The sequence below is a fragment of the Melitaea cinxia genome, chromosome 13 (assembly GCF_905220565.1).
Source record: "Melitaea cinxia chromosome 13, ilMelCinx1.1, whole genome shotgun sequence".
Lineage (NCBI taxonomy): Eukaryota > Metazoa > Arthropoda > Insecta > Lepidoptera > Nymphalidae > Melitaea > Melitaea cinxia.
The window spans coordinates 13812927-13839110 of record NC_059406.1 but is presented as its reverse complement, the minus strand read 5'-3'; the positions used below and the strand labels follow the sequence as shown (position 1 = coordinate 13839110).

Genomic DNA, 26184 nt, shown 5'->3' with positions numbered 1-26184 from the left:
GGGTTAAAATTAAAAAATATCAAAAAATAAAACTTTTCTATTTACTTTACATTAAATATGATTTTTATCATAGCACATGTAAATATATAAATAATTACAATTCGCATGTAATGTACAAACCAGTAGAAAGAAATACAAGTAAAATTAAATTTAAATTTTAAAGTACCTACAAATAGTTTTACTTGACTTATTTTTAACTTCGCAATATAATCTTAATTACTATAAAAAACTTCTCTCCACTTATTACATTACTCATCCCCACATACAAATCCCTGACGTGTTCAAACAAGAATAACACGAGTAAACATGTCGCACAAACATGTCCTTTTCATCAGTCTTTAGAAAAAAATTTCTATTTTTTATCATAGCCTAGTCTTTGTATCTCTCTTGCCTTCTCTTTCTTCTTCATCTCTGTTCCCTATTTCTTCTGTTTCTCCCCTTTTGTCCTGTTCTTGTGCCTCTTTGAGAGAATCTGGTAGTTTCTGATTGTTAGTCTCCGGTAATGTCATGACGAGGAAGCCGGATATCGTCGACATTATACCAAAAACAAGCGTCGGTAGATATTCGTAGAACCGGGACTGAAATTAAAATAGTATTTTGAATAAGACTCAAATGTTAAATTTAACTTTAATTAGATTTAATTCTTCTGATTTAATAATTTTGATGGACAAAATTTCACGAAAATTTCTAATTTTGAAAGAACTCTGCTAAATATTTTGGTATTAATACCTAAAACCATGTCACATTTCTGTGAAATAGTGTCTGAATAGGATTTGTCTTAAGGAAAAAACGTACCAATAATGGTGTTTGAGGAGCAACCGCAGAACCAATTCTTCCAATAGTGGAACAAATCGCCAACAATGTGGTTCTGTAATTAGTCGGAAAAACTTCTGCGGCGAAAATGTACAATGAATTGTACGCTAGCGTGATGAAGAATTTACCACCCAAGTAAAATACTGTTGACCACGTACCACCTAGGCAAAAAAAAAAAACGGAGACGATATATAAACATGTATGTGTGAATAAATTTTTTGACACAAATGGATTGGAAACAAATCTATAACCGAATGATATACATTTGTTGTAATGTGAACATACAATGACAGACACAAATATCTAGCATATATGCCTAACAATCACACACTCATATATATACATTCAAGCTGTAGATATAAACTAAAAATTTAGTTAGTATAAAAGTCAAGTAAAGTCGGCTCCTCGTGATCTCTTTAATTCAGACACGACAGAAACAAGTTTATATAAAGCGATTGTCATCTAATATCCAGCTCTTTGTGCGAATCAGCAGCCGTAGGATTAGAATAATTTTCTTATTTAGATTTAACGGTTTGTGTTAAGATCCGAGTCTTGAAATGAAATGGAACGAATTTTACTCGATCTTCATTTCGTAATTTGAAACTTTATAACAACTGAATTGTGATATTATCCTCAACGCTATAAGCTGTGTAGTCTTAGTAACCTTTAATATGTGTAAACTGTAAAAGAGTTCATTATAGTGTACTCATTATTTATATACATATTAGTATTTATGTCTCAATGGTTCATTGACATGATAAGATTATTTTAGCATAAACAAGGTATTTGTAAAATTTATGGGACTAGCTGAGCCGCGCGGTTTCAGTCACATAATTTCTAATCCTATGAGATTGTCGGAATAAAAAATAGTAATGTGTTAAGTAATATATATAGTAATGTGAATTCTGGATCTCCGTACCAAGATTCAATACGGTCTGGTCAGTAGTTACAAACATCCATCCAACCTAACAAACTTTCTTACTAATAACATTAGTATGATACGAATATAAATGTGTAAATGGAGACCAAATCAAAAAAGAAATTGATTTTTTTTCTACCATTACGGACTGTGAGAATTAGTCTATACTAAATTATCGAATGTTTAAGTCAATAATAAAATGTTTACCTGGAATAAATCCATAATTAATAAGTATAATGCCAGTCATTATAAAAGCTGCTGCTATAACACGTTTCCTGCCAAATCTATCCAAGCAAATCAATTTGCAGACATTCGCTGGCGCTTCAATTACAATAACTACGATGTAGTTCAAATAGCTGTTCCCAGATAATTCTATTGCATTAATAGAAAGACCATAGTATACGAGAGTTGAAGAGGTCCATAGGAAGGAACAGATGAATAGTCGTTTCCATATCATCGTGGATACGAGGAGTTGTTTGAAAGTAGACTGGTTCGTTGCTATGACCTCACATTTTCTCGCGTCTCTCTGCTTCATCGCATGTTTTTCTACTTGATCGTAATGGTCTTTTGGCACAGTGACATTGTTGACCTTCTCGGCTCTAGTGAGAACATTGAGACCTTCCTCGTAGCGTCCTTTGCTGAAAAACCACCGGAAGCTCTCACTGAGCGCCCACAAGTAGAAGAAGACTAGGATGGCTGGAATGTAGATGATCAGGAGTAAGTATCTCCAACTCTGTAGCCACCATGAAAGGATGGTGACAGTAACTCCACCCAGGATGAACATTGTGTTGAACAATAAGCTAACGAAGACTCTTCCTTTCGGTCCCACCAGCTCCAACGCTGTGAACAAAAGATAATGTAAGAGCAGAAGAGCTATTGCATTAACAAGAAAGTGTGGCAGCATCAATATCTTTTAGACAATACTTTCAAGACTTCATTTTTGTGATTTTTTCGAGCACTGGTTGTGTGCGAGAGGTGTGTCGATGTAAAATAATACTAATAACATTATTGATATTCATTGAACGAATAAAAGAACATTAAAAAAACGAGTGTTCTTTGGACCACACGACTAAAGTAAAACTTCTGCACAATAGGCCTGCACTGTGTTTTAGATAACGTAACAGGTTATGAGCGAAAGAGAGAAAGGAAATGTGTGCGCACACTCACATCATACTTTTCGTAACGCTCCCGTCACGCATTCACCAGCTTACTCCCAAGTCATATATACATAATATGTCATCTTTAAATTATTATTTTTTTGACAAAGAGGACCAATAGTGACATCTTTTTTTGGTTAGCAATGATCAAGTTATTCGTTATCGAGTTAATCAAGGACAAATACTAAGAAAGCTAAACAATAAGCACCGGAAATATTGAGCGAGCAAAAACTGTAATTAGTCACAAATAACCGATGAGCCGTTAAGGAGACGGTTGAATGGAGTCTCAAAATCCTAAAATACGATTTTCCTGAATTATAGTAATTAAAAATTACCATCGTGACTATAATGGAGGTCGATATTATTTCATTGGTATTGAATCGGTTTTTTGCTGGAGGCTAATATATTTGTATACGTTGCTTATTAAAGCGAATTCGAAAAGTTAGACCAGTTATTTTATTGACCGACTTAAAAAAAAAAACAATAATGAGGTTTTCATTTGAAGTGCGTTACCTCATAAATTTTTACTGAGTTTTCCGATTTTATAATTTTGCTAAATAGAAAACTATATGGTTTAATTTAATCTAAATTTGATACGTAATTTTTTTTTATTTAAAATTAACATCCACGGGCTCAAAATGCCTATGCCTTTTGTAAAACAAAGTATTATATACCACACAGGCGCTTTATCATTAGAACTACAAATCGTCAGTCCTGTGATTGTCTAGTAAAGCTAGGACGCGGTCCGACGCTGACGGTTTTTTTTTATATTTTTACTTCTCTTTTTATCTCTATTTATAAAATTATATATAAATATTCACGCACATACCTGTCCCTCACCTACAGGTTATTTTATTTTCTTTGTAGATCAAACAACCCCCTGGTGTCCACTATTACCCCACGCCTGCCCTTCCTGTCCTGAGCAAAGCCCTTGCGATGTTTCCAGATATTAATAATGTCTATTTATGTTATTATTTCAATTACCTACGTTGCATTACTTGTTCTTTATTAACCCTTTAATAAGAAGGATTTAAGATATTTTATAAATTCCATATATTAATTTTTTTCTTCGTTTCATCAATTTAAACTAGTCGATAACGAATTTGTCACCTATATTGGATCGGCTAATCGGTTTATGCGGATTTATAAAATGGCCTTTTATATTTAGAAATATCAATTTAGTATGCTGGGTAAATTTATTTGCACGCGAAAAAAATATTTGCTTAAAAATTTCGGAACGGAAACGATAAACACATAAACAAGTAATATGTATCTATATTTATTTTAAGATGTGCAGTTTTTTTTGTTTTGTTTATTCTGTTACAATCCTAAAATAATACTAAAAAAATCAGTAAAAGTAGCAGATATTTTTAGCTAATACCAAGAACTAAGTGTATTAAAACTATTTCTATTTTTATTTTTACTGGCGACTCGTGAACTCGACCATGAAAATTTAAGTAGAAAACACATAATAGGTAAACTGTTTTTATATTGTTTTTTGTCCAAACTGAGTTTACTGTAGAAAGTTGAATTGTTCTCGTATATTTTTTTCTATTTTTAGAAACGATGTCACAGCCAGCGAGTTAATTTTTTTATCCAAGGTCAATGTCGAATTACTTTTAATTTATTCTATATTACGAGTTCTATAGGCGCAAAAAAGTTTTCTATTTTTAAAAAATAAATAATTTTGATGAAATTTAGCCAACGCTCATGGTTTTTAAAAATATGTGTTAAATACATAATATGTATATCAGGAGGTATACATGTCATCACTAAATTAAAATTTATAGACAAAAATTTTCAAAGGCATCTGTCAACTATCAGAACTAATTCCTTTAAAATCATATCGAATATAATGTTTCTGCGTTAAATATAAATTGAAGTTGGTCCATATTAAAAAATGCTATTTTCAAATTATTTTTTAGCGTTATCATAGGTAGAATTGCTATAAATTGGAGATGAGTTCTTTTGAAAATTAACACCTGATATATATTTGTAGTACGGTAATAGTCTATGTATAATATAATAATAATAATCGTTTATTATCCATAGTGTATTATTACTGTGTTAGTAACAATATTTACTTATAATCTGTGTTAGTTATTGTTAGTAAGATGATAATAAAATAAATATAGTAAAAATAATATGTATATTTGATAAAATAAATATAATAAATAAATTGAAGTAATAAGGTAGTTATAGCGGGAAAAAGAAGTAATATTATTTATTTATTATTTCAGGTTTTCTAACTTACAGTACTAAACAAAGCCGTTGTAGAAACTTCTTATCGATTTTCTTTGAGAATGTGATAACTACTATTTCGATATACACACATAGCTTATCGTATTAGTAATGTAGTGAATTTAGTAGCTCAACAACCGATCCGGTATAGAGAGGGAGTAGTCGCCTAAAACACCGACGGTTTGCGAGTTCGATTCCCGCTCGGGATGTATATTTGTATTTGAACAAATAATTCTTTCCAGTTTGGATTTCTGTCCTTGTGGGTCTCTCCGCCGAGCCTCGGAGAGCACGTTAGGCCGTCGGTCCTAGTTGTAATCATAAATACTCGATAGCGTTCGTTACTCATAGTAGGGAACACATCTGCGAACCCACAGTCGAGCAGCGTGGTGGATTAAGCTGCAATCGTTCTCCTACATGGAGAAAGAGGCCTATGCCCAGCAGTGGGATGTTAAAGGTTGAATGCGAATTCAGTAGAGGCTACTTTTGTTGGTTGGTGAATGATTACTCAGATTTTATAACATTTGTCTGAAAATCATCACAAATATGACTACCTTGACAGATACCAAAATGCAACATAAACAAAACAAACATATAATAAAATATATATGACAATTTTTGATATTTGACGCAAACTTGGGCAGGCCATATTTAACAGTGGACTGCGATAGGCTGAAGCGAGTGAGTTACATTATTACGCACACTGGGCATAGAGCTCTTTCCCCGTGTAGGAGAAGGATCAGAGCTTAATCCACCACACTGCTCTTATGCGGGTTGGCGGATGAGTTACATTACTATAACGCAAAAATTCAGTAATACTAAACAACCAAATTCTAAGCCCGTAAAATATACAACTAATATTATTTTCCATTAGTAAGCTTTTCTTGTTATATTGGTAAGTTGCAATTTTCCAGATTAAATTAAACGATTCTACTCAAAAACGTCTAGCCAGAATGTATCATACAATTATAACACTTAGTTGTCGTCCAGTCATAAAGCGTTGACCTCAGTGACTTCCTCTTGAAGTAAAGCGAGCGGGCTCGTAGGAAATTGTACGAGGAAATGTTTTGGGTGCTATGTATTACTATTGTGATTAAATCATGCTTGTAATTCTTTGTGCTTTGTATATTTTATGACATACATTGTTGTAGTTGAATTTGTCGTTTTAGCATCTATTGTATTGTATTTTTTTGCTTACTATCTTGAAGTCGCTTGTCTGTTCCAAATCTCAGGGAAATAGTGAAGTAACTTTCTTGTAGAATAGTCTTTGTATTATTGAAAAGAATTTATCAAACGAGAAAGCAATAGGGCATTCAAACAAAGAATGCATTAATTTAATTTCTTTTCTATTAATATATTTTATTTTTATTATAAACCCTAAAACTAGAAACTTGTGTGGTTGTCATGTCACACCGTTATCTATGTCAACGACAAAGAACCGGTGTTCTAGTCTCAGCAAACATTTTTTTCGAGATAGGCTTTAAAACATCACGCTAGAGTGCATGGGAGCTAAACAGTCAAAATCAAGTCAAATAAAACTACTTGAAACATAATTATTTACGCCTTGATTTAGTAACGATAACGGTCATAAGTTAACGGAATTAGCTATGTCTTAGCTTTTTTGTCACTCAAGCGCATATGATCATATACAAGAAATTCTCATATGAAAATATCTATATAAGTTTTTTGAATACTATAGAAATATATTTATACCCATTTACTACACATACAAATATATAAAACTATAACGTCATATATATTACTTGATAGTAGGTAGTGTAGATGCAATTTAAGATGGCGCGCGCTTGGCTGGACAATGCCTATTCATTCTTCCTCTGAAAATACCCGGATTATAGGATATCGTTGGAAATACGGACGGAAGGGCATTCCAGTCCTTTGCGGTCCGCATTAAGAAGAGGACATCGAAACGTTTTCGTACGTATTCTTGGAATCTCAATCACATAAGAATGAAGTCAGAAGCCTGCTTCGATGGTGATAAATATGGTGATTATATAAGTGACAATAAGAGTTTAACGTAGATAGTCACGGAGAAATATCTTCCGTCTGTCCGTATGACTAAACGTAGGAAACAATTCTTTTCTTAAAGATAAAATTTTGAGTTTCTTGTCGGTTTTTCTTAGAAGAATTTACATTTCGAAACGTACATAAATGTAATACGTACTAACGTACGTTACGTCCGTATCGAACCTTCATTTACGTTATTCATTACCCGTACGTACTAACGTACTACGTAATAACGTACGTAAATGAAAGTTCTAAATAGTTTTGGATGACTACAAAAATAGAGGAAATTTTTAATTTCTGATTTTTTAAGTTATCCTTTTTTTGTTTTTTATTACATGGAAAAACGATATATTTAAGAAAAAAAGTTTCACTTCACTTCAACCTATATAGCCTACTACTACTGCTAGACAAAGACCTCCCCAAGTTCGCGTCAAACATTCCGGTTTTCTTCAATATCATCCAGCCAAAGAAAAAAAAAGAAAAAAGTATATAAAGAAAAAATGACATTGGACTCTTGAGGGCTGATGAATGGATGGATATGGCAGAACAAAGTTAGTAATAATATTTACTGGTTTTACACATATTCAGATCTGAAGTTTCATACCCATAATATCTCTAGCAATAACCACATAGTTTTAACAAAGTAACACCTTCTTTTAAACAACTAGACCACTACATACATCGTTTGTTCGATGTAATTAATGATAGCGGGCGTTAATAAAGCGATGATAGTGCTAACAATAGAGCATTACCATAGCAGTATAAAATAGCTTGAGTCCCGAGCGACCGCCTGATATACTTTTATGACCAACAGCATGAGCTATCGTTCCTGGAACCATGTTTTCTTGAAACATTTTACTGCAATTGTAACTTTATCTCGTATTTTGTATTTGTTCGTTTTAATTTCAAGTTACAAAGCTTAATACTTTGTATGGTAGAATACGTTAATTCTGTGGCATTGTTTGTCTTAACTGAGGTAGGGCACAGCAGGAAATTTCCTGCCCAAAAAATGGAGCAGCCCGATTGGGGTAGTACCTCGACTTTACAGAAGATCACAGTTACATAATACTGTTTTCAAGCAGTTTTGTGTTCCTGTTGTTGATAAGGGTAACCAAAGCTCCCGGGGGAATTGGTGATAGGGTCGGTAACGCTCTTGCGACGCTTCTAGTGTTGCAGACGTCTATAAGCAACGGTAATCGCTTACCATCAGGTGAGCTGTACGCTTGTTTCACAATCTACGCTTCAGCCTGTAATATCCCACTACTGGGCATAGGCCTCTTTCCCCATGTAGGAGAAGGATCAGAGCTTAATCCACCACGCTGCTCCAATGCGGGTTGGCGGATACATTCCCTACTATGAGTAACGATCGCTATCAGGTGTACATGATAACAACCGGGACCGACGGTTTAACGTGCTCTCCGAGGCACGGTGGGGAGACCCACAAGGACTGCACAAACGCTCAGACCACGGCAAACACCTGTATGGCCAATACAAATGTTTGTCACGTGCGGGGATCGAACCCGCAACCGCTAGCGCAACAGGTACAATCCATGGCTGTGACCGTTGCGCCAACGCGGCGTCTATCACAATCTAGTTATATTTTAAAACAATGTAGCCTGTTTACTATATCAATTTATTACATTAAAAAAAAGTAATGCGGTACAGTTACGATTGTTTTCAATCAATGCACGCGTTTCTATCAAGGAAATATTTATACCAGAACTAACGTGCTATAAACATTTCTGTTTGTTCCGGATTGTCCTTTGTGTGATAACAACCGGTTGACTTGTAAAAGGCCGCTTAAGTAAAAGTTTTGTTAGAGGTCCGGGACTTGTTTTCTACGATTAAATGTTATCTGAAAACGTTATTTTTTATAGCGCCGATGCGCATTGGCCTCTTTAATCGAGTTCAAAAAGGGTAGGAGGCTCTAAATTCGCCTGTATATTTATGCGTGTTACCTGCGAACTTTTTACTGGGTGTAGGTAGGTACTGGTCTTGATGGTTCTTTTTTGAAGTAAAACTTCTTTACGCATGCTTGACTTCGTGAGTTAGCAGGTGAAAGCGTGACGAGAGCATTACGAAAAGTGTGATTGGGCGAGGCGAACGGAGCAAGAGAGAGAGGTGCGAGCACACCTTTATTTCTCTCTTTCTTTCATAGCCGGTTACGTTTCGTATATCTAAGGCACAGAGCAGGCCTATTGTGCAGAAGTTTTTCTGCAGTCGTTTCGTAATAGAAAGCTGGTGCGTCGAGTCGTCGTGTGTCGTGTGATCCCATTTAAGTTTGATCGAGATCTCACAATCTTTGAGTTATCCCAAATAAAGTGTATTTAATTTTCATTTTTTGACTGCTTGCGCATTATTTATTTATTCTCAATTTAAACCAAAATACAGACACATATAAAAAAAGATACAATACAAGATGTACAAAGGCGATATTATCGCTAAATAACGATTTCTTCCAGATAGCCTTTGGGTACTGGACACGATACAGTAGCAGCGATAGATAGATACAGTATCGATGTTCTCATTTTATTGTTTATCGGTGTAATCTATTTAAGCCGTTACAATTTTTGTATTTGTGTAAGTACAGTTTATCCACCAACTGACCACAGGAACACAACTTGAGTGTTGTTTTATGTAGCCGTGATCTTCTTTTAAGTCAAGGTTCCCATTGGGGCTGCTCTAAATTTTGAGTAATACTTATATTTATTCCTGGGTCCAACATCAATACACAATATCGCATTTCTTTTGTTCACTTTTTTTGAGCTTTGTTGTGATAATATGGTTTAGAATAAATATGCTTCAATCAAAAAAAAAAAAACTTAATTGATTCAGCCAGTAACATCCCACTGCTGGGAAAACTGCAAAGTCCTTATTCTATATATAATAGAATGCTTTAATAAAAAACTCACCAAGAACAAAACACGCCGTGTACACTCCACCACCAAGCGCCGGTTCCAGAAACTCCAATACGATGAACATTTCGTAATTCAACGAAAACGCCCGAATGACTCCGAACACGCCATTGGCTACGCTCGCGAATACGAGCGCGAGCCGACGCCCGAACTTGTCTGAGATCAAGCCGGTCAAAGGGATTGACACGAAAAAGCCGGCGTTGTGGACTGTACCCACTAGGGAACGCTTCCAGTCTTGACAGCCGAGATTAAACTGAAAACAAACATGGATTTTTATTTGGAACTAATAAACCTAAGCGAAAAAAGTTTCATGTTTTAATTCAGTGCAGTTTTTTTATTACAAGGGTGGCAAACAAGCGTATGGTTCACCTGATGGTAAGTGGATATCGTAGCTTATGGACTTCAGTAGCACTAGGAGTATTGCCAGCGTGTTGATGATCTTATCCCTGACCATTTTAGGAACTACGACTACTTTACTCATTATAGGAACATAAAACCATTTGAGAGGAGTGCTATTTAGCAGTGATCTTATTTAAATTTGAGGTGTTCGAAATTCAAGTTCAAAAAATCAGGCTGTTCCAAATTTTAAGCAAGATATTTTCTGCTGTATCCTCAAAATAAAATTATTAGTTATTGCAATTATTTTAATCTTCTATGTGCTACGGTAATCGCTAACCACCAGGATAGCCGTACGCTTGTTTGCCGATTAATTTGTATAATAAAATGCAAAATAATAATAAGTGTAGTTATAAGTAAATTATTATTATAATAAATAAATAAAAAAATATACTTAATGAATGAATTAAGCTTCAACTTTGTCTTTAATCTGTCATAACAATATTATTAGCGATTTTACACATCAAGTAGGTAATCAACGAATGCAATTAAATGTCAAAATGACGGACAATTCATGTTTTATCTGAAATGACAATCGTAGGTACGTTTTGTGCAAATCAAGTAATCAAAGTAATTTCGTACAAAATTATCTACTTTGTAGTAACATGGTAACATGTTTTTTTTTACGACAATTTGAAATAATTTCAATCAACAATTTATTATAGTTTTTATACATTGTTATTTTAAATTTTTTAATACATGAAAATTGTCAATGAACGTATCTAAGTGTTTAGACATGGACGCTCGATTTGTTCACCAACATTGCTACACAATAGATACCGTGAAATTATATTGACATTTCGTCCTTCGAATCATAGCGGAATTCCTATTATGCCCTCTGTATAAACTTGATTCGACGATTCAAGATTCATTATTTTTTTTACTCCAATAGGGTGACAAAGCATTCGGTATGTTTGATGGTAATCGGTTACCGTATTATAATGTACTTGTAAGCCTGCAATACCAAAACCGTCAGAAGCGCATCGTCGATTCTACGTAGCAGCCATTTTTGTCGTTAGTAATCAGAATAATGTTGTGTGGCTACGGCAGTAAAGAATATAGCCAACCCCTCTCTACCCCTAGGTGTCGTAAGAGGCGACTAAGGGATAACACAGTTCCACTACCACCTTGAAATTTATAAAGCCGACTGATGGCGGGATAACTATCCACCTTCTGGCTTTGAAATACACAGGACGAAGACGGGCAGCAACGTCTTCAAAGCCAGCCCTGCGGTCACCAACCCGCTTGTCCAGCGTGGTAACTATGGGCAAAACACACGAGTTCACGGCATTTTTGGTGTAAGTAACGATCGCTATAGATGTCTATATGATTACAATTGGGACTGAGAGTTTGACATACTCTCTAAAGCACAAGGTGGAGATACACCCAGACACCCAGACCGGAAACGATATTTGTAGGAATACGAACAGGAATAGTATCCACGACCGTCTCTCTTTAGGAGTCTAAACGTATCACTAAGCCAGAGTCACCACGGTTGTCAGTTAGTGTACACTGAAATTTATTTTATAATTTGAACACATACATCTACAAATCAGTTCAAGCGTACTTCGTAACGGTATTAAGCGCGATAATAGTTTTAAATACAGTACATTCGTCATGCAATTTTTTAAACAACAATAATAATGAAAAACACGATAATAACAAGGCACTTTGTCATGTTTAATGAAAAACATGTGTATAAAAATTACCTACTAAATTACTGTCAATGTGGGGAGTCGTTATGTTTTTTATAATTGCAAAAAGTAGGCTAAAAGAATAATATTTTGAAGACATATTTTTTTTTTCATTATTTTTATTGTTTTTCTTTATCTTTTACTTATGATTGCTTTCCCATAAGAAGTATTATGTTACAAATAAATGAATAAAAATTCAAATAAACTAATTATAATAACTACATAATAATGTATACTTTCATCAAAATATAGAACAAAAAGCTTTATTTCATGCAAAAAAACTGTTTTACCTTAAATAAAAAAATATGGAAATAAATTTCTAAATTAAAGAATTGGGAACAGTGAAAGAGATATTATTGACTACAATCCAAAAATTGTTTCATTATAATGAGTGGAATTCGCGTAAACAAAAATAAAATTCGCTAGAACATTCTTGATGCGTACGGCTAAAGAATAGCGAAAAATAAGCGTCTGTTTCCTAGCTACAATCTGGGAATATTTAAGTCGCGAGTGAATAGGCTACTTCTAGGTAAGCGTGCTCCATCCTAGACCACATTCTCACTTAACATGAGGTGAAATAGTGGTGAAACGCAAGCCTATCTAATTATTAAAAAAAATGTGAACCAGTGCGGACTGGAAGCAGGCCTCCCGTGACCATTGTTGCTGTAAAGTACCCGAAACGTCGGCCATGTAAAGAATCTAATAAACCGCGATAAAATCCGAAAGAAGTTGTTTCATTATAATTAGTGAAATTCGCGTAAACATTAGAAAACAACATATTTTGATACATTTTTAAAATTAAACGTTACAAATACTGTGTATAACCTTATAGTTTGGATCAATTATACGATTTCTTAAGAACTCATACAACTGAGTAGAAGTACAATCATAAATTCAAAACGAATCGATTAGACAAACTTGTGAGTCACTTAATAATTCAATATTAATTTCGTTTCGTATTTGCCTTATTATTCGTAATTTAATGTGTACCTAACCTACTAATATGAAGATATGGCGTGTGAGAGAGTTTTAAGAATATTATTTTTCATTGAGTTGTATAATTTCATAACACATGAGTTCACGTTATTTTTGGCGTAAACTTGTGGAGGCTTATGTCCAGCAGTGGACTGTATAGGCTGTAATGATGTATAATTTCAGCAATTCTCTTCTTTAAAGAAAATTTATGTAGTTAGATGTATAAAAACTTAATTTAGTAATGTTGTTAACAATTTTGTTATATCTATTCTCTACCTAAAGTCGCTTGGTAGAGATAGCAGTGTTAGTGATATTGCCTTTTTGTATCTGTTTTTAGCCGACTTCAAAAAAGGAGGAGGTTACTCAATTCCACCATATATATATATATATATATATATATATATATATATATATATATATATATATATATATATATATATAATTTTTTTATGTATGTTCCGGGATAACTTCGTCGTTTATGAACTGATTTTGATAATTCTTTTTTTTCGGAAAGGAGATATCCCTGGTGTGGTACCATGATAAGGAAACCAGGATCTGATAATGGGATCGCAGACAAATCGAGGGAAACTCGAAAATCCGCATAACTTTTTACTGAGTATACCGATTTTGATAATTTTGAATTTAATCGAAAGCTCATGTTTATCATGTATTACATTTAAATTTCATTGAGATCTGATTACAAGTTTTAGAGTAATCTTTGATAATGCGTATTTACTTGACTGATTTTTCGTCATCTACGTTGTTATTACTTGTCGATATAATTGAAGTCGTTTTTTTTTTTTCGTTTGCCTGCAAACACAATTATTTGATTTTAATACGCTTCAGCCTGCAATATCCAACGATATCACGATAGTAACGATCGCGATCAGGTGTACATGATAACAATAGCTCAACGTGCTCTCCGAGGCACGGTGGGGAGACACACAAGGACTAACAACCAGACCGGAAATAATTATTTGTATAAACACAAATATCCACTCCGAGCGGGGATCGAACCCGTTGCCGTCGGTAAACAAAAAAGCTTTTAATGTACTAGAATTATTTTTACTGGGTTTTATTTTGTACTGGTATTTTTAAACAACCAAAATATTTTTGGTAATTTCAATCATTAAAACCAAAACCATTATTCATTTAGGAAATTGTTACTTTGGCAACACTTTACATGTACGTGATTTATGCGGTAAATATTTGTTAATTTCCGGTTGTATATGATTTTTATTTATTACTTTTTGCTGTTTAAGTATGAAATTATTTTGTTTAAACTATGTAAATGCAAGATGTTACTAGTTTATTGTTATTATTAGTTTCATACAGTTGTGATATACTTTGATTTGTCTTATCCTAGGTTAACGGTTGACCATAAAACACATATTTTCTTCGGTCTTCAAATTTAATTAAGATTGTAATCTCGACCGCACCGAGAAACTACTTCGTATTTTTAACCGACTTCCAAAAAAGGAGGAGGTTCTCAATTCGAGTGATTTTTTTTAATGTATGTTACTTCAGAACTTTGATCGAAAGGTGGTGTGTGTCATTTGATCCCATTTAAATTTATTTGAGATCTAACAACTACTTTTCGAGTTGTATCTAATAATGCGTTTTTACTTGACGCTTTTTTCGTCAACCTACGTTGTATATACCGCATAACTTGCTACTGGATGTACCGATTTTGATAATTCTTTTTTTATTGGAAAGAAGATATCCCTAGTTTGGTATCATGATAAGGAAACCAGGATCTGATGATGGGATCCCAGAGAAATCGAGGGAAACTCTTGAAAATGCACAATAACTTTTAACTGGGTGTACCGATTTTGATAATTTTTGATTAAATCGATAGCTGATGTTTGTCATGTGGTCACATACAAATTTTATTGAGATCTGATAACTACTTTTTGAGTAATCTTTGATAACGCGCAGTTACTTGACTATTTTTTCGTCGATATACGTTGTATTATTCGTCGATGTAATTGAAGACGGTTTTTTTTTCATTTGCGAGCAAACACAATTATCTTCATTCGTATTAATTCGTGATTTCGCCAATGTTACGTCCAATCGTTTGAATCCAAATGAATGAATTTCGTATAGTTATATATTATTAAGTATAATATTGTAAGCGTTATGTCAGCTGTATCCTTCTCCTAAACGGAGAAAGAGGGTTATGCCCAGAGGTGGAGTATTACAGGCTGAAGTGAAGCGTAAGCTGTCAGCTACCCCATCAAAGGTTTTTAATTAACAAATCTTCGACTCAATAATTCTATGAGGCGAAAAAGCATCATTTTACAAACATATATTAATAAACGTTTTCATTCAAAATTTTCTGAAATATTTCTAAAAGTTTTGTTTAAGTAAAAGCTTAATAATGTTTAAATATTGTTTCTCTTAAATGCTCCAAGAGAAAGAATACTTATTAAGTAAATTCTCGTAGAAGTTTTGTGATAAACGTTTGTATTTTTTACTAAGAGACGACATATTAGTGTTGTTGAAGTGGTTTGGAGTGCAACTAATCGGTCGATGATCCGGGTATGAACTTATAGATTTTTAATCGCATTGTCCGGTCATTTCCTCTCCAGTTAGGTGCGTTACAGTTCAACTAAATTTAAGCCCATAAGGTTGCGATTAGGTAGATTATTTTTGCTATGATTTCGTTGTATGTGATGTATTTTTAGTCATATTTTTTATGGAATTAGATAATTATCACAAATGCAAATAAATTATAAATTTTCTTAGTGCATTTTTCGATAATGGTTTGATAATTAATTAGCAATATTCATTTTTTCGATATTATTTAATATTAACGATTGATTTTTAAATATTCATCGTTCTTGGCACAATTTCCTCACCTTGTACAAGTATTAAATGAGTATTATTAACGCAAATGAGTTACATTTTCAGATCTCAGTAAAGTTACTTAATTTGACTTGCGTGTTTTTGGAACCGTTTAGATTCGTATAAATTTTTCTGTATTCAAATAATTTAATAATAAAAATAAATCAGCTTTGGGCTGGTAAAATTTATTTAAAAATTGATTGAAGAAACAATAGCTTTCGCTTTTAACCGACTTTAAAAAAGTGTGAAGTTATCAATTCGACTGTATTTTTTAAGTGTACCTCATAACTTTTTACTTAAAAAAATGGATTAAACCTGTAAAAGCGTTAAGGTCGTTTCAACTTAATAAGAATTATCTTATGGTTTATGAGACGTTGTCTATAAAATACGATTTTCCCTCATTTTACTTATATGTAATAACACATTGGCTCTATAGAATAGTTCAAGTGACGTAAATTGTTTTTGGTAGATGCCCTTGTTGTATGCATAAATATAATTTAAATCATTAAGAAGTAATGCATATAGAAAAAAAAAAAATAAAAAAAAATAATACAAATTAAAAAAATTACTATGTGAAACTTGCCAACACTAATTATTTTCATGTATTGTTGTTATTTTTAAACAGATAGATCTGTTGTCCGTTTCTTTTAATACGCAATGTAACTGAAGTAATAACTAATGTTAATCGGCAAAACAATTTAAAGCATGATGAAAAATTACTAAATTAGTACTTATTTTAATTCTATTATATTTAAGGTTTGTACAAATTTTCATAAACTATTTATACTAACTAACGTTTTTCACTTCGTAAATTAGCAATAATATTTCAAACAAGGTATATACATATTTACGATATTTAAGATTTATTTTCCTGAAAAAAAAATTGAATGAAACGGAAATCGTTGGAAAACTACTTCATTCTTTTTTTAAGACGGTTGATATTGACAAGTGAAGTATAATATTGTTACCATAGATGGCGTTGTGTTATGAGAGAGCTTTACGTTTAATGTCAATAGATGGCGCTCAACAAAGTTCTCAACCCTATGAGATTGCAGCTTAAGATTTTGTACACTATTTTTGCACTTAATCCAAATGAATTAATTAATGAATTTTGTCCATCATATATATTAATACGCTGAGGTTAATATGTTTGCTTCCCTTTTAAGAAAAAACATCACAATTAATCCACATAAATTATCCATCATTTTATAGATAATTGCTTGCTCTACCGGCACTCACAACCGAAAAAAAGTATTGCTTTTGTTTTTGTAAATTAATTAATTATAATAATTATATATGACGGCTTTAATTTCGAAATTACGTCAACATGATTGACGGACGTTAAATTTTTTTGTTCAATTTCAGGCTATTTTTTTCCTCAAATCAACGCGGGTGAAACCGCGGAGTCCCGCTAATTGTTTATAATATTTTAAATTAAAACGGTTATTTTCATTACTAAAATTATTTAAAACGGAATATTTACCATGTTTTTATTTTTATTTTGCGGAGCTCGATATTTCTATGAATGTGTTGTTCACGAGAAATTTTTGAACAAAAAAAATTATTTTTATTTATCGTATCACTCAAGTGTACCAAATTATCAAATGCCAAAAAGTGTATTGTTGATTTTAGAGGTTAGAGAGGATTGTTGAAAATTATCTTTATTCCAATTGCCAATGGAACACTGTAGTGCTTAGGGATTAGATTGTTTGATGTATTTGTAGTGGATGGATAAATTTACAACTATTAGTCTCGCTTATAGTTCCCATCATACAATATTTTGCAGAGTCTGAATATTTCCACTTGTTTGAGGATTTGGGTTAGTTTATTGTTCGTATTATCGAAATTATGTGTAATATATATTATACATAATTTCATAATTTAAAGTAATATTTTGTACGTGTGCTATCTATAGAGATACACAAGATATTTTGTCTTTTACCATGTACTATGTTTTTTATTGCCGGTTAACTATACTTGTTTGTAATATTTAGTAAAAAACGTCAAAATCACCAATGTTATATATTTTTTTCTGACGAGTAGATTATTTTTTAATTTACAGAAATATATTTTTGATAAACATTCAATTCGTATTTTTTTTTTGTGAATTATCTTCACTTCCAGTCCTAAGCTTTGAATTTGAAGTATTGTTAAACCTGATAACTAGCCAACATTACATTCCATACAATATCTAGACATAAAACTCATTGGAGCGGGTTTCATAAGCTTAGTGTAATTTGCATTTCAAATCCGTGGTAAATTTCTATTCATAATAGTATATTATTTTAAAATTACGATTCCAAATATCTTTTGGAGCATGTTCTGATTTCTTTTTGATATGTTTTAAGTAGGTTTATTAATCTTCTGTTGAATTAAGAATTTAGTAAAAATTATATAAGCTAAACTGGACTAAAATCATCTGTAAATGTTCCATAGCAGGGCAAAAGCCTTTTGTACATATGAAAAATGTGATTATGATTATTGCGCTATGTGACTCTAGTGCAAGTTAGAAGATAAGACTATGGTAAATCCTAACAAAAAAATTACGCGTTTCCCGAGGAACCTCTAACAAGATCTACAGGAGACTAATTATAAGTACCACATAACAGAAGTAAATATTTGTATTGAAAATTGAAAAATTTCTGCCTTTTGTCCCTAACAGAATTTGTTCATCACTATATTTGGTATTGTGTAATTTCAATAATATCATAGAATTACCTCTTTCACAATAGAATGTTCCTCAAAATACACGTACGTGTCGCATTCGATCTCGCTCGATGTGTCGAAATACTGCGGCAGACACGTGTCGTTGCTGAGAGACGAGTTTGTGAAGTCGGTGACGTTGAAGAGCGCGTACCGAAGACATTTGGAAGGCGTTCCGTCTTCTAAGTATGGTATCGTGAAATTGACATTTGGGTCTTCACATTCTGGCGTTGAGCATCTGTGGAAAATTTAAAAAACGAACAAAGATCAGCTAAGCTTATTACATTTATAGATATTAAAGTTTGTTAAAACTCGTACCTATACAGTTTGAGTGATGCACCAAATAAATGTCTAAGTAATGAAATACATAACAATGATAAAGGGTTGCTGTTATGAGTGTATTAATTATCAACCGCTAACCGATAGATTAAAAATAAGTCTTAAGTGTTATTCCTTTTTTTACACACTAACTTCCTAGCGTTAAAAGAATATTACACTCATCATCATCACCATCATTACAGCCTAAACAGTCGACTGCTGGACATAGGCCTGCATAAGTTTACGTCAAAAATAGCGTGAACTCATGTGTGACTATGGGCAAAACACATGAGTTCACGCTAATATTACACTATCCTCATTTAATGTAATGTTTTATAAAATTATCAAAAATAATGATTTTTATCACACTTCGTGTTAAGCGGACATAGTCACGAGTATCTCCTTAGTTTGTAAATTGTTCATTTTTATTTACGCATACACTGCGTTAGACGCGCAAGGATCACCTGGCGCTATTAACTATTTATGAAACAGCGGCATTCCATTAGTTTTTTTATCTTTTCTATATATAAACACTGTTAACGCACTCTTAAGCTTGGACATTGATGCTACACTTGTTATTATTAACTGGTTTAAACAGAGAAAAAAGGTAAAAAATAAAGACTGTAGTTCGTACATTTACTTCAGAGGTTGTAAACCTTCGGTTGTAAAGCAACGGGTATAAATAAGTATTTATATGACTCTCACTAAGGTTTATATGTAAAATGGGATATTTAGTATTGTGTATTGTCAGTAATTCCGTGTTACCGATATTTCGGTACTATTGCAAAAAATATAAATTGCGAAAATGGGCCAGTCGACATAATGGGCCGGGCATTAAATATTTAGTTACAATATTTTCACTTTATGCTATACGTAAAAATAAAAATGTGCTTGTCGAACTCTATATATGGACACAACTTCTGAGCAACGAAAACAAATCGAATAATTCTTGTTTGTGTTCGTCATTGTCACGACAAGGTTCGCTAAAAAGTAAATAAAAAAAAAAAACAATGTATCAACAAAAAAAAATATGAGGATACGAAGTTCGCTGTGTCAGTTAGTTTTTAATAACAAACTCTGTTATGTTTACGTTTAAAAAAGGTTTAAGACCCCTTCTTAATGACATTACAGCAGGCTATATTCGCTATTAATAACTCGTATAGCGTAAAAAGGGAATGCGGTTATTCTCGTAATAAGTTACCGTCTACGATAATTATATAAGCACACCGGTTCATTTGCTCGATCCTTTCTTTTATTAGAATTCCTGTAATCGAGGATATGATTACAGTTTAAGTTCTTTTACGCACAGATGTTCTGATTATAAAGTCACTGATTTTATTGAATATTTTTTTGAAGAATGTGGAGGCTTAAAAACGTTACGCTATTATAAGAAACGCAACGGGAAACGATCGTGTGACTAAGGTTACAAAGGTTTCATAATTTCATTGATAATTGTTTGTATATTCATATGGAAGCATATTCGGAGACTTTAAATGCAACTTTATATGATAAATATTAGAAAATAAATAAATGTGACACTCAACGACTACCATTAGGATTTAGGCAAACATAAAACCCACACAATTACGAGCATGTCATGAGCGGGAACAAAACAGCGAATGAGTCAATTACTAGGACTGTTACGCGAACCAATCTTGTAATAACATACACCATATAATCATTCAACATACTACATACATTATAGAAATTGTCCAAGTCTTTTACAAGCATTATTATTTACTACAAGTATATTCACAAGGAAAAAAAAATTCAACTGCTGAGAGCAATTAAATTGTAATTTATTGCAGTGCAGTAAAGGTTAAGTTGAATTTGTTAAGGGTAAGTAAACAACTTTTTTGTACCTAATGTCTCATTATATGTAACTGTAAAGTGTTATATTCAAAATATTAATTGTAATAATTACGTTCGCTCGCAAACGAAAAGAAACCGACTTCAATTTTCATCGACAAGTAATACAACATAGGTAGGTGAGCCAACTGTCCGTTTGCCCCCTCTTCTATAAAAAAAAAGGTAGACGAAAAAATACTTAAGCAAATACGAATTATTAGAGGTAACTTAGAGGTACTTTAGAGGTAACAATTATTATAACTACTGTCGCCTAGTGGTCGAATTTCGACCATAATTAATTTAAATTACAAGTTCGAACATTAAACAAAATAGTATATAAGCGTGTGTTGACATGGTAGTAAGTAATGTTTTGATGGTAGTCTGAGTAATGTTTTTTTTATTGATTTAATATATGTTTTTGCATAATTTAAAAAAATAATAATAGCATCTGCCCTCCTTCCTTATATAAACTATAGGTGTGCGAAATTTAATATTCCTCCGTCTGCGCAACTATCGTAAAAAGAGGTACAAAGTTTTTGCTTCACGTGTTAATATATAGATTATTCGGTTTATTATCTATGGTTATAATAAAGTTAAAATTACAAAAAAATTAGGGTCACATGATAAAAACCACTCACCAGCTTTCGATTCAAAAAAGAGTTATCAAAATCGGTACGCCCAGTAAAAAGTTATAAGGTAGTAGTAGTGGTACAAATAAAAAATGTAGGGAGATGGTTAGGTAATAACGAAGTTGCCTCCGTTGTATTTATCAATTTCAATATTTAATTTGCTTTTTACAATATTTTTCATCATTATTATTAATGAGATACTGTTGGTTGCGAAGCGTACTTACTAGTCGTTGAATTAATAAAAATATTAAAATAATGAAATCTTCATGCTAAAAATTGCTTCGTCAAGTAATATTTATTTTTTTACATTTTAGATAACTATTTATTATTTTTAAAATGGTAGCAATAGTTTATGGCTCAGTTGAATTGTTTATTTGGTCGCTTATAACATAACAAGTCTTATATCAGCTGTTTTAACTACGTTTAAACATACTCTTAGATTGTTTTACAAATATATGATATTTGTTAAGCTGTTATACACTTATATGACATAATCTATAATATGGTATAAAATAAATCCAAATTAGTTGAAAAGGAGGGAGACCATGATTTTGTGACATACATAATTTGTCGATAGCCATCGGCTTATGTTTATTTAAATATTTACTAACAAGTAAATTAACAAACAAATTACATTCGTACATCTATATATCAATATTATAAATATGTATTACTATCGTAAGCACACAAACACTTAAATCCAAAGGTTACATCGGGAGCATCACAAGCGCGGTGCTTGTGCTGTGTGGCTACGGGTGCTGTGTGGCTACGGCACTAAAGAATTTAGCCACCCCCTCTCTTCCCGTGGGTGTCGTAAGAGGCGACTAAGGGATAACAAGGTTCCACAACCACCTTGGAACTTAAGAAGCCGACCGATGGCGGGATAACCATCCAACTGCTGGCTTTGAAATACACAGGCCGAAGACGGGCAGCAGCGTCTTCGGTGCGACAAAGCCAAGTACTGCGGTCACCAACCCGCCTGCCCAGCGTGGTGACTAAGGGCAAAACACATGAGTTCACGTTATTTTTGGCGTAAACTTGTGGAGGCCTATGTCCAGCAGTGGACTGTATAGGCTGTAATGATGATCACAAGCGCGGTAGCGAGCTACCATCGCTGTTAACACAGCAAAGGAGCTCTGTTTATGTAACGATCATCTTATATATAAAATTCTCGTGTCACAATGTTAGTTATCATACTCCTTCGAAATGATTGGACCGACTTTTATGAAATTTTGTGTGCATATCGGGTAGATCTGAGAATCGGCCAACATCTATTTTTCATACCGCTAAGTTGTCATGGGAGAAAATAACATATATGTCAAAACAACGTTTGCGGACCATAAAACCATTTTTGGCGCGAACTTGTGGAGGCCTATGTCCATCAGTGGACTGTGATAGGCTGAAGTGATGAAACTATTGTAAACTACGTATTCGTTCATATTTATTATAATTATTTACATTACAACTTGAAACAAGAAGAAAAATCGAGTTAACTTTTATAGTTAGACTTTATTAATCTACGGTGTCATTTTGATATCATTATTTTTTTATTTGACGTCATTTTTTTTATTTTATCGCCCTCCGGCTCGCTGCATCGACGATCTACGTAAGATCGCCGTTGGGGGCTAAGTCCAGAATTGGATTCTGATAGGCTGAAGCGAGCGATACATTGTCATTAGGAAATATTATGCATTCCTCACCTTCGTTCTTCAGTTCACGTAGAATAAATAACAAATATTTAAATTACCTGAGGCGTTGCAGTGGTCATAGAATTAGCGGCGGAGTTCGATCTCCGCTCATGACAAATATTTGTATAGACGTTAGTGCATGTGTATTGTGTGTGTGTTAGAACCTAATCTTGTGTTGAACAAGAGTGAAGCCTGGTCGGATTCGTTGAGTGTGAGGCGTTTATTGATGTAGTTGATGCGACGTTGTCCTTATGAAAAATTCAACGCGCGAAATTTAAATATATTTATGATTTTTGCTGTGTGGCTACGGCACTAAAGAATTTAGCCACCCCCTCTCTTCCCGTGGGTGTCGTAAGAGGCGACTAAGGGATAACAAGGTTCCACAACCACCTTGGAACTTAAGAAGCCGACCGATGGCGGGATAACCATCCAACTGCTGGCTTTGAAATACACAGGCCGAAGACGGGCAGCAGCGTCTTCGGTGCGACAAAGCCAGTACTGCGGTCACCAACCCACCTGCCCAGCGTGGTGACTATGGGCAAATCACATGAGTTCACGTTATTTTTGGCGTAAACTTGTGGAGGCCTATGTCCAGCAGTGGACTGTATAGGCTGTAATGATTGATTGATTATGATTTTATCCAATTATTTATCTGCGCTATTTTCATAATTCATAATATTATACGAACTTCCTACAAAGTATTAGAAAACTTAAAAATAAAGTTGAATTGGTGTAGTTGTTGTCGAGTTTAGCGCCATGCAATATATTTTTTAATTTTTTATTTTTATTTATTTATTTTGTTTCAGACATAGTCCCTATCTTAATGTTAGTATTACAAAAACAACTTATATCTAATGTTAATTATATAAATATTTTATATAAAATATTTTGTAATTAATTTTTATTTTTATGGATTGTTTATCGGTAAACTATGACTACAATTTCCATAATGAACTTACGGCCATTTTCAATACTCAACGCTCGCAATTTGCTTACCAGAGATAGAATTTTGACGTAAACTTCATACAAAATGTCAGAAACCTATAATTATAATAATACGTTAGCTATCTATAATTTATCTCAAGCATTTCATCACGTACGCAAGAAAAAATAATTTCTAAATATTACACGTATCACGTTGATTAAATATAATTTATATGAGTCCGGAGGTATATATATATATATATATATATATATATATATATATATATATATATATATATATATATATATATACCTCCTCCTCATATATATATATAAATATTATGTAAATATTATTTGAATAAATGTATGTTTTTGTGTATATATGTGTTCCTATAAAGTATGTTTTCTTTTTTGTTTATATTATGTATTTTATATTTGTAAGTTTTATTTACAAATTATGCAGATAATTACGCTGGTGCACCTAGTTTTACATATTTTCCTATTTCTAAAGGTTGTCTGGAAGAGATCGCTACTAAGCAATGAGACCGTCTTTGTACATTACTATCTCTATGCGTAAATAAGTTTTTTATGTAAATCTTTTCTGAGTGATGTGCAATAAAATATATTCTATCTATCTATATATATGTATTTATTTAGGTTCTCTTTCACCACTTCTGGAAAAAAATATATCTTGGTAGCTGTTTTTTTTTAATTAATAAAGTACAACTTTTTGATACATATTTGAAAATAGAAATATCTCATTGATATAGTAAAAAAGCTTTTATCAATTCGATACAGTCATTCGTCAAATAGCGTTATCCACAGCAGGAAAAACAGTCTCTTAATATAGGTATTAAAATTTACTTTATAAATATTAATATTTTACTTGCAATACAAGTTGTGGTACGAATTTTTATTTTTTTATAAGTATAGTCTTCATAACTTTGTCATCATATTTGTATTCTTATTGCAATGTAATTATGTCATTAGAATTTTTATTAAAAAACGTATAGAATACATGTCCCGCGGGGTTGGCAAAGACACTTTAATATCTTTATGCTAAAGGTGTAATTTTTATTTGAATTTTTATTAAATTTTTATTTGACAGATTAAAATAATTTCTTAATCATAATGGTAGCTTCAATAATAGTAATGTAAAACTGTTTTCAGTATAATATATCTATCAAAGCGAAATTACTAATAATTATTAAGAATCTTACTTGTATCTAAGATCCATAGCTTCAAAGTTGTACACAGACGAATACATTCCCGCTAACAACACAGGAAATAATATTAACATATAATTATAAACATTGAATATTCCGAACGGTCCTAAAATTTGCAAAATATCGTCCACTGTCACTTCATTTTCTTTACTCTTTTCCGGATCCATTTTTAAATTTTTTATTCGTCAAACATTAATTGATTTATAAGTCAATTAATTGGTTCTTAATTCAATTAATTGGTGTATTGTATTTTGCACATCACTATTATTTCAATTGAAAGTGTCGTGATATTTCGTTTTGACGCGACGCAACTGTTCGATCGTCGGGGTTATAGTGCGCGAGAGTGTTTGATTCATGACATTTTATTGTAGTTTATACTTTTTTTTTGTTGCAGTCTTATCGCACCAATGAACAATTTCTTTGACCGTTAAATTTTTATTACCATTAATAGATTGTAGATCGAGTGTTTTTATAAGGTGTAAACGGTTTAAATGTCTGTATATGACTAAAGAGTTTTCTTTATGTAAAATAATTGTATGACTCACAATTTTACTATTAGTAAACAAGAGATATAGATTAAAGATTATGCTAAGGAAAAGAAATTAGAATTTTTATTTACAAAATAAAAAAAAATAATTTTAATAATACTGGCATGTTTTATAGACAACAAAAAAAAAAGTAGACATTTTAGCATTAAAAATATTTAACTAAAAGGCTCTACGAAGTTTAATTATTAGATTGTTAGATATTAAGATTACGGTGTAATACAAAATAATTTTTGCGATTTTCTATTAAAATACTGTATCGTGAAGAGTATGTACATGAGAACTCAAGAGTAGGTAACATATGAAAATGTAGGTACAACCATA

At 32.5% G+C, this 26184-nt stretch overlaps 1 protein-coding gene across 1 annotated transcript; it reads right to left on the bottom strand.

Moving 5' to 3' along the window:
* Positions 1-40: 40 nt before the first annotated feature.
* On the bottom strand, positions 41-25482 carry LOC123659061 (organic cation transporter protein-like). Its single transcript, XM_045594331.1, has 6 exons — positions 25310-25482; positions 18698-18920; positions 10065-10320; positions 1940-2572; positions 796-974; positions 41-578 (listed from the first exon to the last, which is right to left on the bottom strand). Exons 1-6 carry the CDS (start codon positions 25480-25482, stop codon positions 363-365), a joined length of 1680 nt encoding a protein of 559 aa, XP_045450287.1. The 3' UTR covers positions 41-362.
* Between the last annotated feature and the right edge of the window lie 702 nt (positions 25483-26184).

Coding starts and splice junctions, on each gene's coding strand:
- LOC123659061 (XM_045594331.1), bottom strand. CDS start 25,482: ATGGATCCGGAAAAGAGTAAAGAAAATGAAGTGACAGTGGACGATATT. Junction 18,921..25,309: donor GCTATGGATCTTAGATACAA/GTAAGATTCTTA, acceptor AATTTTCCACAG/ATGCTCAACGCCAGAATGTG. Junction 579..795: donor CTCCTCAAACACCATTATTG/GTACGTTTTTTC, acceptor TTTTAATTTCAG/TCCCGGTTCTACGAATATCT.